This window comes from Varroa jacobsoni, unplaced genomic scaffold (genome assembly GCF_002532875.2).
Source record: "Varroa jacobsoni isolate VJ856 unplaced genomic scaffold, vjacob_1.0 contig03050, whole genome shotgun sequence".
Lineage (NCBI taxonomy): Eukaryota > Metazoa > Arthropoda > Arachnida > Mesostigmata > Varroidae > Varroa > Varroa jacobsoni.
This window is the reverse complement of record NW_019214937.1, coordinates 13,323-31,312: the sequence shown is the minus strand read 5'-3', so window position 1 is coordinate 31,312 and position 17,990 is coordinate 13,323. Positions and strand designations below refer to the sequence as shown.

At 43.6% G+C, this 17,990-nt stretch overlaps 1 protein-coding gene across 1 annotated transcript; it reads left to right on the top strand.

The window, feature by feature from the left end:
* The first annotated feature begins 1,911 nt into the window (after nt 1-1,911).
* LOC111272711 (uncharacterized) lies at nt 1,912-5,453 on the top strand. Its single transcript, XM_022854288.2, has one exon. It carries the CDS (start codon nt 3,229-3,231, stop codon nt 4,168-4,170), a length of 942 nt encoding a protein of 313 aa, XP_022710023.1. The 5' UTR covers nt 1,912-3,228; the 3' UTR covers nt 4,171-5,453.
* The last annotated feature ends 12,537 nt before the right edge of the window (nt 5,454-17,990 follow it).

Genomic DNA, 17,990 nt, shown 5'->3' with positions numbered 1-17,990 from the left:
GTCAACTTATAGGCAGCCCGAGTCTTTAAAATACTAGTAATAACATTGTGGTTTTTCATTGTCTAGTTATCAACTTAATTCGTTCAACAATAGGTCTATATAACGTTATATTTGACGATGTATCAATAGACTGGAATATTGATGCCATACTTAAATTTGGCCTTTTCTCGCATTTTCTTCGTAAAAGTTAACCTGAGTGTTCCTGAATTTGTGTTACTGCCTGCATCTAATCTTTGGGTTTGGGCACACATCGTAGTCTAGGTTCAAATTCGAGCGTAGACCCACGGTTTGTTTCACGCTGACAGGAGCCAGCCGTCTGATGGAATGGCTAATGGCGATGCCGAACGTAAAAGTCGAGGGGTATACATAGGATTTGTGTTACCACACCACTATTATTAACGATATAAAGACACAGGCATAAATTAGATGAACTTCGTGTGTCCCTTCGGCTTTCTTATCTAGTTAGCCAATGCTCCCACGGATTATTATGGGATGCGCACGGTACCTGGTACGACATACCAGACAGGAGACATAAATTCGAGCTATTTTATCAAAAACACAACTTCGATTTTGGTATATTTATGGATAGTATTATCAGATTTGGCAGAAGCTAAATTGTTTACAACCAGTTAATGTTGTTTCGTCCTCTAAAAACAGATTAGCCCTGCCGTGAGGTAAGGTATTGCAGGAGCAGTGAAGTTGCATGAGCACTTATCGCAAAAGTGATGTTTGAGCATACACAGCTGCATTAAACTCTTCAAAAGGATACTTCGTTACATTATGGATACTAGTAAGTGAGCGAAGGGCTTAATTTCCAAAACGCGGACTATCGGACTAATCAGCAAAAGATATTTCTACTAAATAGTGCAGTGTCCTGATCTGCATGATATTGTTTCATTCTAAAATGCATTACGGATCCTTTTATCCGAGCTAAATTTGTAGTTTCCAGTTGCTGCGTTTGTAACTAAAAGAGACTCTTGTTACCCAGCCAAAAAGACCAAGGCAGCTGCCCACGTAGGCTTGAATTTATTGCTATATATATGCGTGCAGTCTTTGCTGTCGGTGCTTCTATTATTTTTGCTCTACAGATCAGTCTTTGCCTCGCTTGTTGATTGTGAGTCAGATCAGACAGCAAGAAAATAGGACGGGTAAGTGACTGTGAGACGAGGAGCACGACTCCTTTAAATCATATTTTCAATCTACCACCCTCTTCGTTGCATATAACAGGCGACAGTGACTGGTATATACAAATCGACAGCTAAAGTGGATCTCCGAGGTGTCACTATTGGCGCTGCTACCGTTTGTGTCGAGTGCTTCACAAACTATTCCTTCCTCGCTAGAGAGAACTAGATCCATCCGATGCCGGCTAGTTCGTTGGGTCGCTTGTTTCTTCAAACATTTAGCCTTCAAAGTTAGTGTAGTCGCACCCTTCCCTTAGTCCTGGCTTCCCTAAAGCGTTTAAAGAGCACATGATATCGTTTGTGCCGGTAAAGACCGGTCGCTTTCGTGTTCGCCGTCCACTAATTCGTTCGTCGGCGGAGCATAAACAGAGATCTTACTTAAACTTCATTCGACTGCTATCGTTCCGAAGATCTGCCTATCTGTCCTGCTCGCATAAATATACATATATTTGTTCATGTTTCACGTGCGTGCATGTGTGAGGCCATGCGTCTGTTTCAGTGGGATTTTTGTCTCGCGCGACTCAGAGAAGCTATAATATTAAGGCCCAACCAAAAGAAAACGTTGTCCTTCATTTGCTGCTGTTTGCTCTCGCCACCACTAACGATTGCAAACCCAAAATTCCCAACAGCTCTGAACTCTCTAAGCTCATTTTGTTCGTGTACTCACAGCACCCTAACGCCGCAGTACAACAACATAGTACCCTCAATAATGGCTCCTAGTGGGACATTAGGTATCCAAAAGGCTGCCAGCCCTCACGAAGGGAAACGCTGCAGCTTTGTATTCAGCCTACCTTCGCTCTACCATAATGTACATCCTTGTAGCGCCATCGTTATCCCTGTCATCGTCAAATGAAACATCACAATATTCCTACATTAATAATAGCACAAAAATCGGCCCGTTGTCTACTACTGCTGTTGATGGCGCTGTCGATGATGATGACGACAATGCTCCTGAGCTGCAGGCACTTCTCTCTTGCCTGCTTCTTGTTCCTAGCCTGTGTCCTGTGTCAGCGTCTCGCTCTCCCTTTTTGTTTCCTGATACCACGACGCTAGCCCTGTCAGGGAGTCTGTCCCGCTGCTGCTACCGCTGGCCTAACTTAGGCCAGCCCTGGAGCGAGGCCGGGAAGCAATATTCGCAGTACATAGCTCGACTCGTTTCTTCAGTCGTCAGGCGATCAGGCGGTAGCGCCAGAAGCAGGCGACTCTTTGGTTTGCAGGCAGGTCTCCGGCATCGTTGCACACTCTTCATCTTACCAGTTATCCTCTACAGAGCACTCCTTCCTGCAGTCTCCGTACATATCTAAGCCAACGTAGGGTACCACCCCCATCGCACCCCTGAACGCGACGGGGGTCTAGAGAGGAAAGCAGCGCTTGAGAGATTCACCGACAGGCCGTTGAGTTAGCGTACAGCTGAGCTAGTGGCCAGCCAGCCGGGTTTCTTCTCCATTCTACCATGCTGTACCGCTGCTGCGGTGGACAAATATTTTCAGCCAACAACAAAGTATCTCGTGGGAGGAGCCTGGGCGGCAGAGGCTCCGCCCCGCACGGTAGCCGAGGGAGGTGCTAGAGCGCATACACTCGACCGTGCTGAGAAGAACGCGATTCAATCGGAGACCGATCTCGGCACGAATCGGATGCATTGGTTACTCGGCGATAGCTACGAGACGAGTTGGCCAAGACGACGACGACGATCGTTACTACCATTGGTGTTAACGAAGAGTGTGTGATGGTGGCTCCAAGAACGGGAACAACCCAAGCACGAACAAAACGAACGTGTGAACTCTAAGTATAAAGTTAACACAAAAATTAAAAATAAGTCGCTACAACAAGGACGACGGACAGACAAACGCAGTGGTGCTCCAAATCGGTTATCAGTGTTACTTTCTTCAAGAAGGTTACCTTGAATTAGATTATCTGAGTCAGCGGGAGTGAACGGGACAAGCTTGAACGTACGTAACAGCTATTGGCTTTATAACACAATATTTTGTCAACGTGAAGTCTACAGCAAACAGGTGTCGACACAGAGACAGTAGCAGCTGTAATTATCATGGACACAAAGCCCGAAATGCCAACGCTCCCGCTTAACGCTAATCAGTTGCTAACTTTTGCCCAAAAACTTAACCAAGGACAGTTCGGTGCTGGAATCGATATGGAAAGTCATAAATATGATGACGATTCGTCCGATGACGAACTGCCCATTCAGGTAACAGACGAAGAGGAGGAACTCGCTATGTCTAAGGATGGCCATATTGCTGACGGCCAAAAAGGTAACAAATCGCATCTCGTCAAGCCCCCCTATTCATACATTGCTCTGATCACAATGGCAATCCTGCAGTCGCCCGGACGCAAGCTGACACTTAGCGGCATCTGCGATTTTATCAAGAACCGCTTTCCGTACTACAGGGAAAAATACCCGATGTGGCAAAACTCGATTCGACATAACCTGTCACTCAACGACTGCTTCATGAAGATTCCCCGTGAGCCGGGAAATCCTGGCAAAGGCAACTACTGGACACTAGATCCAGCCAGTGAGGATATGTTTGATAATGGCAGCTTCCTGCGGAGACGTAAACGCTACAAACGCCAGCAGCCGGATCAGCAGGCATTGCTTGTGCGGGAACAGATGTTTCTTGACGCCCTTCGACAGCATCATCCGTTCGGGCCACCAGCACCGAACGGCTTGCCAGCCCAGCTGCAGATGCAGCTTCAGCAACAGATCTCCTCAGCGTACCCGTTACTGCCTCCATTATTTCCGCAGGTGCCTCTCCTGCCTCCACTGCCGATCAACGTGAAGATGTCGCCGCCCTCGGCCCCGGTCTCCCCTTCAGCAACGCCTTCGTCGCCACCATTGAAACCTTCAGCCAACTTCTCAATTGACGCACTTATCGGTGGTGACTCGCGTTCCAGTCGGTCACCTACATCGTTACCTTCGCAACTTCCCGCCCTATCCTCGTTAGCACTTCCCTTACCGCTAAGCTGGATCCGATGAATGCCTCGCACCAAACAGATCAATGGCGACTAGGTGACTGCGTGAAGTTCTCGTCTCTGAAAAAATGGGGTGTAGTACGATATCATTTTCTACTTTTGGACTAAGTCATGTGCTACTGACCCTTGGCCGAACGAGTATCTGTGCGCCATTGTCATCGAACGTTGTAAAATTGGGGACAGTGGTAAGGTACAAGAAAAGCCACATCCTTGTCCTTCCTGGGGCACTGCTGTACGGCTCCGCAAATTGACGCGGAGTATGCGACGCCGCGAAACAGAATGTAAATAGAGGATTGAACAATGATGAAATTTAGTTCGTTAAGGCTCTTCGAATTGATGTAGCTACCGACCCCGATGTCCATACCTAACCAATAACGCACCATTTTTATTATTGTGCCAAAGATCAGACCTGAAAAATCTGATTCCGAGCGACCATTCTGAGCGGCTGCGGTCGTCCACATCGCTCTCGTAGCACTTCATGACTTCAGTATCTGTATACGGCGACGTCAGTAAACGATTCGTTTTATTGGGAAGCTAATGATAATGATGCGCAGAGCCAGTCTGGGTACAGAAAGCCCGCAGTGAATATGTATTCTGATAGTAGTATATGTATTTTCACTGTGTTCCTTGTGATAGCTGTTGGGATTGATCTCTTAGTATTATAATTATTATTGAGAAACATTAGTCCTAGTGCTATTTCAATTTCACAAACAAAAAAAATGTCACACAAAATAATTTGTACATATATATAGATAGTAGATAAGTATGAAATGGACCGCGTATACATGAGTAATATGTGGACAGCGAAACAGATGCTGAACTACACAATAGGACGCTAGCGGCTAACTGTTGTATAGAAACAAACATGTATATAAATTTAATCGCTTCTATATAGAAGTATATATAAATACATAAATTGATAATTATAATGATAAATATGGTAATGATGGCCAGTACCGGTTGTCATTTGGGATGTCCAACTAAATATATAGCAGCGAGGTAAAGAAAATATATAAAGACAGATAGACTTATACGACAAGACGATATCCCAATGTGTGTAAAATAACTTATGTACTATAGCAACAAAATACGATCAACGGAAGAAGGTGGCGGAGAACGGAAGATACGAAACTGAGAAGTTGACTAAACTCAAACAAAGTTAGTAACGAAGAGAGTAAGTTAATGATAATAGAACGGATAAAACCAAAATCGACCAATTCGAACAATTCATTACCAATGATGACTAGAATATAACTAAAAACAGTGGTAATAAATCGCATAGCAATATCGGATGCAATATCTGAAGTAGATCGTTTCCTCAATTTATATGCGTAATATATTTATATACACTAACTTTTTTCAACTTATTGAAACGGTGTCATTTGGTAGTTCCTCGTCGCACGCAAAACCGTACGAGAGCTCTGTTATTTAGGAACGTTTATTTAGTGTTGAGACAAAAAAAAAAAAGGAAAGCTCAGTTGAGCTTACGGCGAAGACCATGGATCATTCCTTCATGGCCCCAATTATGATTCTGTGGATAAACTGTTTCGTACTTCATGCCCGATGCGACGTTTAAAGCTACTTCCACCATGTTGGTAAACGATTGTACAGTTTATACCAAATAGCCAGATCTCGATCGTCTCAAGCGATATATATACGTAACCTTTAGCCATCTACTGACAATGATATACCTATCGATGTTTTTCTAACTTCAAGCATATAGTATGACAGATTTTCACTGGTGGCAATTGGATGGGTTTTTCAATGTCTAGTTCAATCTTAGCATCAAGTTATTTCATAGAACCGGTTCACAGTATAGTTCATATATGTATCCGCATAGATATGATAATAATTAAACGTCGGCCCTACCGCCCATCAGCGTATGTCTGTATACTCAGCTAGTGCTATTTTGAAGGCTGATGAAGTTACTGTCGCTGGTATCAGCATGGTATGAAATGCTACAAGGTAGGAACCGTAGTGAAAGGGTCTTACGGAAAACCAGATTAATTTGCAGAACTGCGGATAGACAAATGCCTAATGGCAGTACATCGCATCGTCCGTCAGCCGTTGTTTGGCTTAGGTATAAATCCTCGCAGGTTTAAGTAACGAAGGTTGTATTTTAACCGCATTGAAGGTGGGGTTTGCAGCTTTATTGCATGGCGTGACTAGTAAATGTCATCTAATATGTAAGGTTTGTTTCCGCCAATATATCACATAGTAAAAAAACGTCCATAAACTAACTCGGCTCTTAGCTTTTTGAAACTATCCTAAAGTAGCCAACTTAAACGTTCAAGTTTTACGTCCGGCACCGCCGTTAAAAAGGCTATTCCATAAGATGACAGCATGAGACGAAGTGCGTCTATGTCCGGATTTGAATCCAGATTAACGCGTGTCCCTAGTACGCAAATACGGCACTTGATACGTCAACACTTGAAACCATCTAACGTTGTTTGATCTGCGCATTCAGCTGATTCGAAAAGAGATGTATAACGTGCTTGTTAATCAGATAGCAGGTTTGTAATTCTTTACATGTATTCATATATATATATATATATGAGTACTTGCAGTACAACTTGAAAACATGCATGGACGTGTTTGGTTGAAAAATGTTGCTCATAAACATGGCTTAAGAACAAAAGAGAATTTGTCAAATGCCTGCACACAGGGGTAAAGTTGGCGTAGCATAAACATACATACATATACTGATTCGTATCCCTGTAAACACACACACAAAGATAGTCCACGAGTAACAATGAGTCCGACACGTAACGTGTTACCTTTAATGGCTCTAAAAAGTACGGATCGAACTGAAGTCCCTTGATTTCTTCTCCTAGCAGAATATTTAGCGTCCCCAGAAATGCTATGGATGAATAATGAAATGGATATCATATGGATCGAGTGTCAATGGGGGGAAACAATCGGACGATAAGAATGTCCCGGAAGAGGCAAGGCCATCTCGCAAAGCTTACTCTGCAGCAAGTTATGTTACTTCACACGTTTTGAGCGCATATGGTCCATGGTAGGTTTTGACTGGGACAATCCGTCGCGGGTCATATGGTAAGACCGGGAACTGGGCGCTAGATAAAACTTTTAATTTTAAAAGAGCGTGCAGTTCGCGAATAGCTCCGGCCGAGGACTTTGAGCTGGGGACCTCCGAGACCCACGAGAAGTAAGTGGACAAAGAGCAAATAAAAGCCGTGCTCGGAGCGATTTACGCTGTCCTATGTTCGGTGCAAGACTTAAGCATTACCGGTATTAAGGCCGCCAGCAGCAGCTGCAAGAGCAAGTGGCACTAGACGCTGGTGGCGAAGTATATCGGCAGGATAAAGGGGCTTTGCCCCAACAAGCTCTGGAATGATACTTTTTTTCGAAAGAGAACAAAACGGTCCGGAGACCGAGATGGAGGGGAAACACAGGGCCACCGCTAAATTTTCACAGATTGATTAAAATCAATTAGTCGTTGCTAAACGAACGTTGGTGGTACACATACATATATTCTGCCTTGGCGCTGATAATAACACCGTCCACAGACATTCCACAGGCTACAATTAATTGTATTTTATTACGCTGCATCGAGCTTTACGACACAACTAGGTAGGTAAAAATGGTCCCCATATAAAAATCGCTATATGGTTATCATCTAATATGTGACCAGTGTCAATGATACGAAGCTTGGAGAGAATGATATCAAAAAGTAACGAATACTAGTTGGAAGGACAAGTTATAGTGCATGTATAAAGCGACCTTAGCACATGTAAAAATTGCCGGTAGCTGCAGAACGCGCGAACGTTCGGCTTCCAAATGGTAAAATGGCAGTCTGAATGGAATTGCAAAATATGACGGTGATCGGCCACGATAATACTTGTGCTGCAAACATTACGGCCAACAAGACTTCGATTTGGTACACTTCGATGACCGTACCATTTGACGTAATCATTTGACGTCCAAAGTGTACGTTTAATAATGACGTTTGCTTTTTTTGCTAATTGTCCGCACTCATGCCAGTTCTTAAAAATTTTGCGATGCTGTTCCGTAAACCTATCAACTTCTAACTTGTACTTTAACGTCTACTTGCACCGGGTCTCTTTACCAGTTCCTGTCACTATTTTTATCGTCGTTCATCATCCAAGCATTTTCACCGTGAAGCTGCAACGCTACAAACGTGCACATATACAGATTTATCTTTTGGCTCTTTAATAGCGTCCTGTAAAATGAGACAAAGGCTTATTTTTTAAAAAAACTATTTTCGAAAAATAAAAAATGCACATTCCTCAATTATTTGTATTCTATTTTGTGGCTTGTGTTTTTTGTTTCTGAAAGGTCAACTATCGTAGGGCGGCTTTTGCCGGCATGGCCAACTGATGCACAGTAAATTCACTTGAGTCGAGATGGTTCCCGTATGATTTACATCGTTGCACGATGTTATGTATTGTTATTGTACACTTAAGCAGCAATTATAGATTCACCTTTTCTTCTGTGGCCGTTTCCAGAGTTTAGTTACGCCCGTCGCCCACCCCTCGCGGGTAGCTGCGGCGGCTCAAAATCACGTATCGCTCCGCCAATTGTTTACGCTCGGTATGGGACGGTTTCTGCTCGTTGTCTCGCCTTATTATATTGTTCGTGTATGTCCTAGATTTTACAACCGGGACGGGGTCCCCACAACTTGGCCGCTAGTTTAGCAGCGGGCTTCACTATTTCCACGGTAGTCGTACACCCTCATCCAATACAATTCGTAGTTAGGATTAGTACTGGAAAGAGATGATTCTCTCTATATCTATATAGGTGGTGGTTCCATAGCTGCGGTTATGCGAAGCGGCTGTGGACAGCGAACGGTGGGTAACTAGCTGGCTCACCAGTCATCGCGAATATATATTTATTTAAATGGAAACGAGGGTGAGTTTATTTGTGGCCAATGCACCGCTAAAATACTGACACCGCTAGTCCAATTGCCAATAGATTATCAACAGGGTCGTCGAATGGCTGGCCGTAAATCGCCGACGGAGTCAGTCATAGGTCATATTCGGCCTCTGCTACATACGAATGCGATATCGACAATAGCCAGCGATAGTCCTCTGTGTCTCCGTCTTTTACTAAGCGCATTAATCTCCTCCCCGACGCCGACGACTTGTTGATGCTATTAAATAAAACATCACAAACAGCCGATGACGCCCTCGTCATACTACTATAGGCAATAATATTACCGAGACGAAAATGCTTTTTTCCTTTGTGAATCCCTATCACACATCTTCGGTATAGAGTAACGTTACCATGTAACAAGGTAGAGCTTGAACGGTTAGCTTTTGTTGGCTGAATGCCGATTCGTAAGGTCATAGCTTATTTGCTTATCTGCTATCCACTGCAGCGTGTTGAGACGTCTGCTTTGAAGTAACCTTTATTTAGCAGACGAAAGCGGAGGACCGAAAGACGAGTATCGCTCTTCGATCAGGAACGGAAAAAATTCTCACAAGTAGTGCAAGGCTGCGGAAAACTTCTGGGCGGCCAAGCTATGAGCCAATGCCAGGCGTGTGAACGATACCAGCGGTTCACTGACAGATAGGAGAGTTCCGTTCTGGGCTATCTACCACAGCAACTACGGACGAAAACATGGAAAAAGCAAGACAAGTGACGTTGTAGGATCGCCGAACCACTCTTAGAAAGGCTGTGGAAGAGCTAAACACCTCGCACGCCCTATGGCAGACCATTAGGATTGTGTCGAAAAACCTTCATTTCAAATGTAGTTCAGTTAGCGACTATCTCATTTTAATGAGTAGTACCATGTAACGCGCTCAAAGAAAAGCTGAAGCTGTCCATCAGAACGTGGGTATAAGGGGGACGCGGACACAAAAGCATCGCCACCTAAGTGACACCTCAGTATGGCTCAGTAATATAATGTAATTCTTCATATTGATTTAATTTCTCAACGTTGGATATATAATCTTGCCACTGGCGTGTACCGATTAAGTTATCGCGAGCAACCCCACATCGTTCTATAATTCTGGATTATTTGCATCAGTGCACAGGTATAACTTGGATCGACGGTTATCGTAAGACGCTCACAAATAGCCTGTAGATAACATACGTCTAAGAGGAACAGGATTATATATGTAGGGTTACCGAAAAACTATTGGTTGTTTGTCTAGCTAGATGGCGGCCAGTTTAACGACCCACTTCTCAGGTAATACGAGTCAAATCGGCGTTGGTGTACATTTTCATTTGGAAGTTGAAATTGTCCTCACTCAAATTTAAGATAGAGCGTCTTGAAAATGGAGGTGCTGGACTTCGTATGCATGTCCTGCGTAACCCAAATCTTGCTCGACTAAATTATCATCTGTTTCGGTCCCTATAAAATTTCCTTAATGGTGCTAACCCAGCTTTAACAACGTAATGAAAAATAATTTGTCACAATTTTTCGGTAAGAAACCACAAGAATTATGGGATTATGAGGAAAACGGCAGAAGGTCATCGGTTCAAATCTTCAATTGAGAAAGAACACTCACACCTATTAGAAGTTTCGGAACGGCTTAACGCTATATTCACTCTAACACGAATAATCGTTCGCTTTTGGGGAATAGAATTAAAGGTGTACGTTTCCAATTTGGTTTAATAGTATTATTTTAATTATCGCTTAAAAATGGGTCATATTATTTCAATAACAATAGAGAGAGATAGAGAGAGAGAGTCAGTGTCATGCGTATCAGGGCAGACAGGCGTAAAGCAGTATCTTATTCCACACTGGTGAGGGATGGACCAGTCAGTGGAAATTTTAATAATACTAACATCATACAACCACTGATTCGACTGAGATTACAATCTGGCATTTAGTTCCATTTACTGCGGCCAATAGGACCGTCCGTCTGCTGTAGAGACGATTGCTACTTGGCGGCAGGTTCGTTATCTGCCAGGTTCTTGGCGCGGCCTCTGCGGTAGCCGCCGCTACCGCGCTTATGCCGAGCGAGGAGCGCCGAAAGAGCCAAGAATCTTTGAGAGTGCGAAAGATCGAGGAACAGAATGGCCGCGATATCCGCGGCCCTCAGACGATTTGACAATGAACGTCGCGAATGCCCCCAGTCCACCGTAGCTACTTCGAAGCATTATTCTGTTGGTTTTATCTTCTCGATTGTGGAAATTAAAGATTTGTACAGTGGCGCGAGGAGTCGAATAAAAGAGAGACAGAAAAAGCCACTAACTACCAAATCGTGAACAGGGCGACGACGGCAACAGCGAGGGTACACAATCACTAGCAAAAAAAGAATGTATCTGCTTAGGTAAGTGGCGCGACGATGCTTGTTGCCTTTGGCACCGATACAAAACATCGTTTGACTGATCGGTAAGCGACTGGTCGAGAGACAATAACAGACCGGAAAAAAAGGGAAGAACAAGTTTATTCAGAGGAGAGGGGGCCAGCCCTCTCGAGTTGGCATGCCAAATGTTGCTACCGGATAATTGGTTGTTGGTATTAACGGCTGTGGCAAAACAGTATCAACACATACATATGGGCAGACAGGTAGATCTCATACAGTGAGGTCGCGAAAGGGGCAGGAGCGCCTCACAAATGCAGGAAGCAGAAGAGATAATAGATGTTGTCGTGACCGCGCGGCTATGATCGGGCTTTCAAATAGTTGAATATTGGAAAGTAAACTAGCCGAAAGGGCGGAATTCCGCAACAACATAGAATCTTTACTGAGCGCGATCTGTAAAACGGAGAAATAGACTGGTCAAATGCCACTGGTGGCCAATCGGCAGATCCCGAATCGTAGCACAGGGCTATGTGATGATTATTAGCAATAAGCAATGAGATTATCTGTGACATGTCTCTATTATTTGGCACTAATTGAAAATTGCATGTAAACTTACAACATATCGGTGTGTATATTGTGTCTCTTGATAGAGGAGATATAGGTTTACCTAATAGATACCTTGATCTTTACGAAAATCGAAACTTGATCAGGAGCCTTAAGGGTGAGTTGAAAGAAAAATAATTTTATTATAAGAATAGGGGACGCTGAGATACGGCTCAGGAAAAAGCTGTAACTAAATCAACAAACACCGCGATGTGAACGACCAGATCTCCGTTCTCGTGTAGATCTGACCTAAGAAAAACCTTCGTGTAGTCAGTGTTATCGTTTATTAACCTTCAATATTAGCTTCCTAGCTGCCTCTTGATTTGTGTCGAAGCTTAAAAATGAGCCCGAACGAAAAAGAAAGTTATGGCATTCTGTGCGTACGATTGAGGCATATAACAAGGTCACTTGTCATCACATTAAGCTTTCTCCCATTAAGGTGTACCATCTAATCGAACTTATGCGGCAAACAGTTATCTAAATTCGTCTTAGGGTACCTAGGTACATTTGTTGCCAAATGCTAGAAATACCTGGAATCATTACAATTAAACCCACAACGCTTGCCCTTAATAACAATTTTCACTACTGATTTCTGCTATAGTAATAGCTAATTGGTTTTCAACCTTGAAACAAAAACTGCTTTTTAGCTCCCGTCTTCCACGTCTGACACCGTTTTTCCATCTATTGGGTTCGGTTAATTCCATGGACTTTTCGCCACGCCCACAAGGGCCTATATCGACAGCTCAATACGCGAAGCGCTGCATACGGTCATGCTAAAAAGGTGACATACAAATACACGTACCAGGATAGAGCTTGTAACACTTTACCAATCGCTCTTCGTTCCAATGTCACTACCTATCAAGATCATGTTAACTCGTCAACTGGGCAGAGCGTAGAGAGCGGATCCCGTAGCAGTAGCCCAGTGGAAGAAAAAAATACACATGAAAATAGGCATTGTTTTTACGCAACTTTGGAAACAAGACTGGACATTCCGTCAGTGTTGTCGATTGGACGCACTTTTCGACGACACCACTCGTCTCTCGCGAACCGGTAATCATATCGGCTATTCGTAGGTGGCGCTTCTGGAGGGACAGTCGTGTTCCGGTATCGTGGATGACGGACAGGGTAAGAGAGAGAGAGAGAGAGAGAGAGAGAGAGAGAGAGAGAGAGAGAGTAAAACTAGGGGGAATAGCGTATACTAAATGGTCACCGCTAGTCTTGCATTGTTGTGGGAAGAGAACGCCCACCGTGTTTTGGCCATGCTGCCAAAACAAATGCAGCTCCACATGATCAGGGGATTGATGGTAGGTGCTTACTATTATGAGTGGAATCTTACGGGTATAGTGGTATTACGAAAGGCCCACATGAAGCGCCGTTTCGTTCAATGGTGCCGAAAATTTGGGAAGCCCCACCAAATCGCAGACACAAGCACATAAAACCGCAATGACGGCGATGTAGCACCGATGCGGCAAGCAACCGAAAACCGATAGCATCTGGTGCCGCCAACATTCCCTCTGATATTTCTCCGGGTCAAAGGTTTCATGCCTGTTTGCTAAGGGTAAATCTCAGAAGTCAGCAAACTAATTGATAGTGAAGCTTTGCACCGCAATGAACAGCCAATTCCAGCAAATCGAGCGCATCGATCGTATGAAATGATCATACGAATGAACTAACAAGTATCGTAGTAAACCTGAATGTCACCATGTATAGAAGATCTGTGGGTGACTCAACGATATTCGTTGCTCTTGTGGAACTAACCAAATTGTGGCTTTGCAAAGAAAACAAATTCGAAACCCGGGTAACTTTTCCTAATTGGTTGAGTGTTGCACTTGAGTACAGAAGGAAAAAGTTAAGCTAGTTAGGAACAGTCAACTAGCCTACATATAATACGCTTGGGATTAACAGTTTGTTTTTTAAAGTACTGATAAATCGCTTTTACTAAATCCGTTGAAGCTTATCTGCACCGCTATGGGTGATCGTCATCCAGAAAATATCCAGTTTAGGGGATATTATTCGATTCCCGATGTCGATGCTTTTATCAGAGGGGGTAATGATCCCCATCGTGCATGTATATTCATTTCACTGCTTAGCGCCTGACAGACACTTATGTCTGAAGGGTGCTTTTTTTCACGCCAAACATCTGCAAATATGCTAATCGTTAGTCGAGACTGCCGAAAAATTAACTAGGCCGAAAGCAGGGCCACCAGTTGGACGACGCTGTACATTCGTTCTCGGGGTTTCAGGACGCGATGTGTGGACAAAAAAGGGGAGGAATTACGGCAACAATATCGCCTCCTACCCGTGCGATGCATATGTACCTTTACCCAATACCACGAAGCATATATTGTGCGAATAAATACGTACACACAGGTCTGCACGAGTTACGACACAGTGATTTAAAGATTGTTAACGCCTTAACAGGTACTGTGATAAGGTTCTGACATTAACGGCGTTAGCTATTGTGATTGACGTCTATCAGTAGCATCTTGTACCTGATATTGGTAGGCAATTTAGTATTGACTCAATTTTTGCTTAAGGTGGGTAGCTTCTCGACTATGAAAGCAAGCCGCCTTCTGCCTTTTCCCACTCTGCCAGTTCTGCTTGTTTTCTCTGTTTGCCTGTCAATACTCTTTAGGGTCGTAACATCATGGCTTTGATTACTGCGTACTCAGAATTTTATTATTACCATTGCTTTGCTAGAATATTTACTTACACAGTAGACCGCCATCGGTAGGTGGCCTGAGCTAACGACGACTACGCTTTGCCGGACTCCAACAACCGTTTACCGTTGAAGGCAATACTAATGGACAATGGAACTGCCGTTGTTAGTCTCCTAACTCCTGATCCGCCCAAGTGAATCCGCTTCGATGGCCATAAAGCCCATAAAGCGTCTGTTTCATTCGCTCCTTACCTCTTTTTCTTTATTATGTGAAACCCTGAACACGCACAAACACACAGACCCTGTATACGCAATACACACATGCCCACACATCTTCTGCCCAGACCTTGGTGCTACGATCTTTATTGAGCGATTGCATTGAGTCGTTCTTCAGTAGCGGTATCACTACAGAGCCTTGGAGAAGCAGCATTTGCAGTCACGAATTCAACAAACATTCACATCGCAGACAAAGTAAAAGAAGAATCGGAACGCTCCGACTTTCTACCTAGTGCTACTGGATCGCGCATCCGACTGTTAAATATGTTACTATGGGGGGTATTAGCGCACTCTAACAGCCCTTGGTCTTCTCGACTGATTCGTGTATCCTTGTCGGGTCGTGATTATTGCGTTGTGTATTAGTGATTGTGGTGACGAAAATTGTTCTAGTGGCGACGAGCGATTCTCCTTAGGTCGTTCTATTTTGCTGCTGCTACTGCCACCTTTTTCGTTAGGAAGTCGTCGACGGTGGCGGGACCGACTGTTTGAAAACAACTAGCTCTACTACCAGTTACTGCTCATATCTGTGTAGTAGTTATTCGATAACTACGGCCGGCTCGAGGTCTTCGGCCAAACAGATCATGAAAAGAAGATGCCGCCGTTGTTCAGCGTGGAGTGTAAAAGATAGCAATTGCATCAGGTACAATAGCTATTTGCGCTGCCATATGCATGACTCGCTTTTCTATTGGTCTGCAGGACAAACATCACGACGGCTTCGTTCGGCAAGGAGCCAATGAGCGGTTCCATCAGCTGGCGGCCGTCCTCTGAACGCGCTTTGCCATCACCCAGTAAATATATTTAGATGGCTAGATTAATTGTAACGGTTGAATGCTCGATGTTTGCGGTAAGCTAGCTCATTCCATTGTGACGACTAGCCAGTATTAATATCGCCGTAATAATCGAACGGGATCAAAAAGAGATAGGGCAACTGCAAGCAAACTCGTATATATAGCGATAATGTTGTTGTCTTTTACAACTGTGCAATAAGACGAAATCTCGTGTAAGAAACCGACAGCTTTCTGTGGATTTTGTGGCTCGGCTAGAACTTGTCGGGTAGGCACAGGAAAGAGGCATGCTCTTGTAAGAGAGTGTAACAGTGTTGAACGCACCGACATTGTTTTATAGAACTGGACAAATCATCAGTGATATTCTTCATTAACGGTAACTGCCTGAGTTTTTCGCGTTTATGTCCGGCGCGTTCCTTCAGATGGCCCGCTCCTGGCCCTGGACGACATCTGCGTACGCCTAAGATTTAGGTGTACGTTGAGCACTACGTGTCCACGCAACTTTATATGGGGCGCCATTACGAATACTACCACTCCGATGTTTAAGAAACAACATATGGATAGTGACGAGCTGTAGCTTAGATTGGCCACTGAGTAGATAGTATGCGGGTCAATTGGAATACGAGAAAAACCGGGTTTACATGTGACCCAGATGGCTTCGCTGCACTATCTAAAAAGCATTCTGTCGGCATTAGGGGTTCCAATTGGGCATCAACAGGATTTTCGCTATCCTCAAACGAATCCTCTTCCAATAGTCATGAGACATTGGGCAGTTAGGGTAATAATGATCTCAAGTCAGCGTCGATGAAGTGAACATAGGTACATAAATGATATGGATACAATCAGGTGTTTGGCGAATGCGACGAAGGGGTAAATCTGGAGGACGAGAATAATATTTTACGTTTTCAATAACGATAACAGGAGCTTTCTCACGGTGATCATTGACCACAACTGATCCAGGCATTTAACCGAGCGTTCTAACAGAGCTCGTAGTTTAGCGCACTTTTTTGTCGCTTACGGGTGCAATGGAAATTTTGTTTGTTTTTTTTTTTTTGTTTTCCGAAGTGAAATAACCGAATGCTACACTATTGTATCTAGTACGTAATTATATTGTTGTTATTATCGTTTCGATAAGCTTATTTTTTTTTCGTCTCCCATGCTTGGGCTGGACTAAATGCAATCTATGGACCTGTCGTTAACATATAAAATTTTTTTGACAAATTAAAATAAAATGGGCTCGGCACGTTTGATTAGACGTGTCTTCTGGTCTCGGCTAAAACCTGCAATCTTATCAACTGCCAGGCATAATTTCTCACATGAGTCAAGTGCTATTGAAACATAGATGACATTAACATTACCGTATTCAGCTTGAAAGAGACACCTGGAACCATGTTGACTGGACATGAAAAATTTCGCTTCGAAATTCCGAAAATTCTTCGAAATAAAAGTCCGATCTTAGAAAAGTCGTTTTCAACCCAGACAAAGTATACTGGACTTTCCAGAAGTACATCGTGTGCCATTATACCTTAAAATTGTATGGAAGATCCGAGAGGACCGTAAGCCGGTTAGGGTAAGAATCCGACCGAAGCAGTGGACCAGGAAGGTTGATTCCCTTAACCCAGAATGTTGTTGAATCAGGACAATAGGCCAAATGCTCGACTCCTCCGGCGAGAGCAAGGCAATCTCCTGCAAAATCATACAATGTTCTGAAAAATACCCCTTGCATGTATTGCATATATACAGATCTATATGCGTGTCTAGCAGTTTTCGTAGGCACGCTTCCGATCGATCGATAACATTGAGCCTGCAAAGAAATTTAAGCAAAATGTGTGCTGAACCATGCAATATCGAGAATTGTTTCTCAGTAGTATCTCATGTGGTTTCACCATCCGTCTTTTCTAGGACAGTCATCATTCTTACTCAACTTGCCTAGATAATAATAATTAGGCGAACAACAGGAATCTCTTAGGATATCCGAGTGGCTGGCAGAAGGACACTTTTAATTCTCTGTCTCTCGTCTGGCCGACCCAAGCGCCAGTTCTGTGCTGTCCTTTATCAAATATCGTTGAATTTTCTCCCATTGTGCTTATATAATCTGGTCTGCTTTAGCTTTTCTTCTTTGTGCGTGTTCTTTATTCCATTCTAGAGTGTATTTTTACCTTTTTGAGGTCACTGGTGAAAATATGTTGAAGACGGAAACCGCGTGTTTAAAGACATGTACTAAATTTGTATTGTATAATATCGGGATTTCTTGTTAGAATAG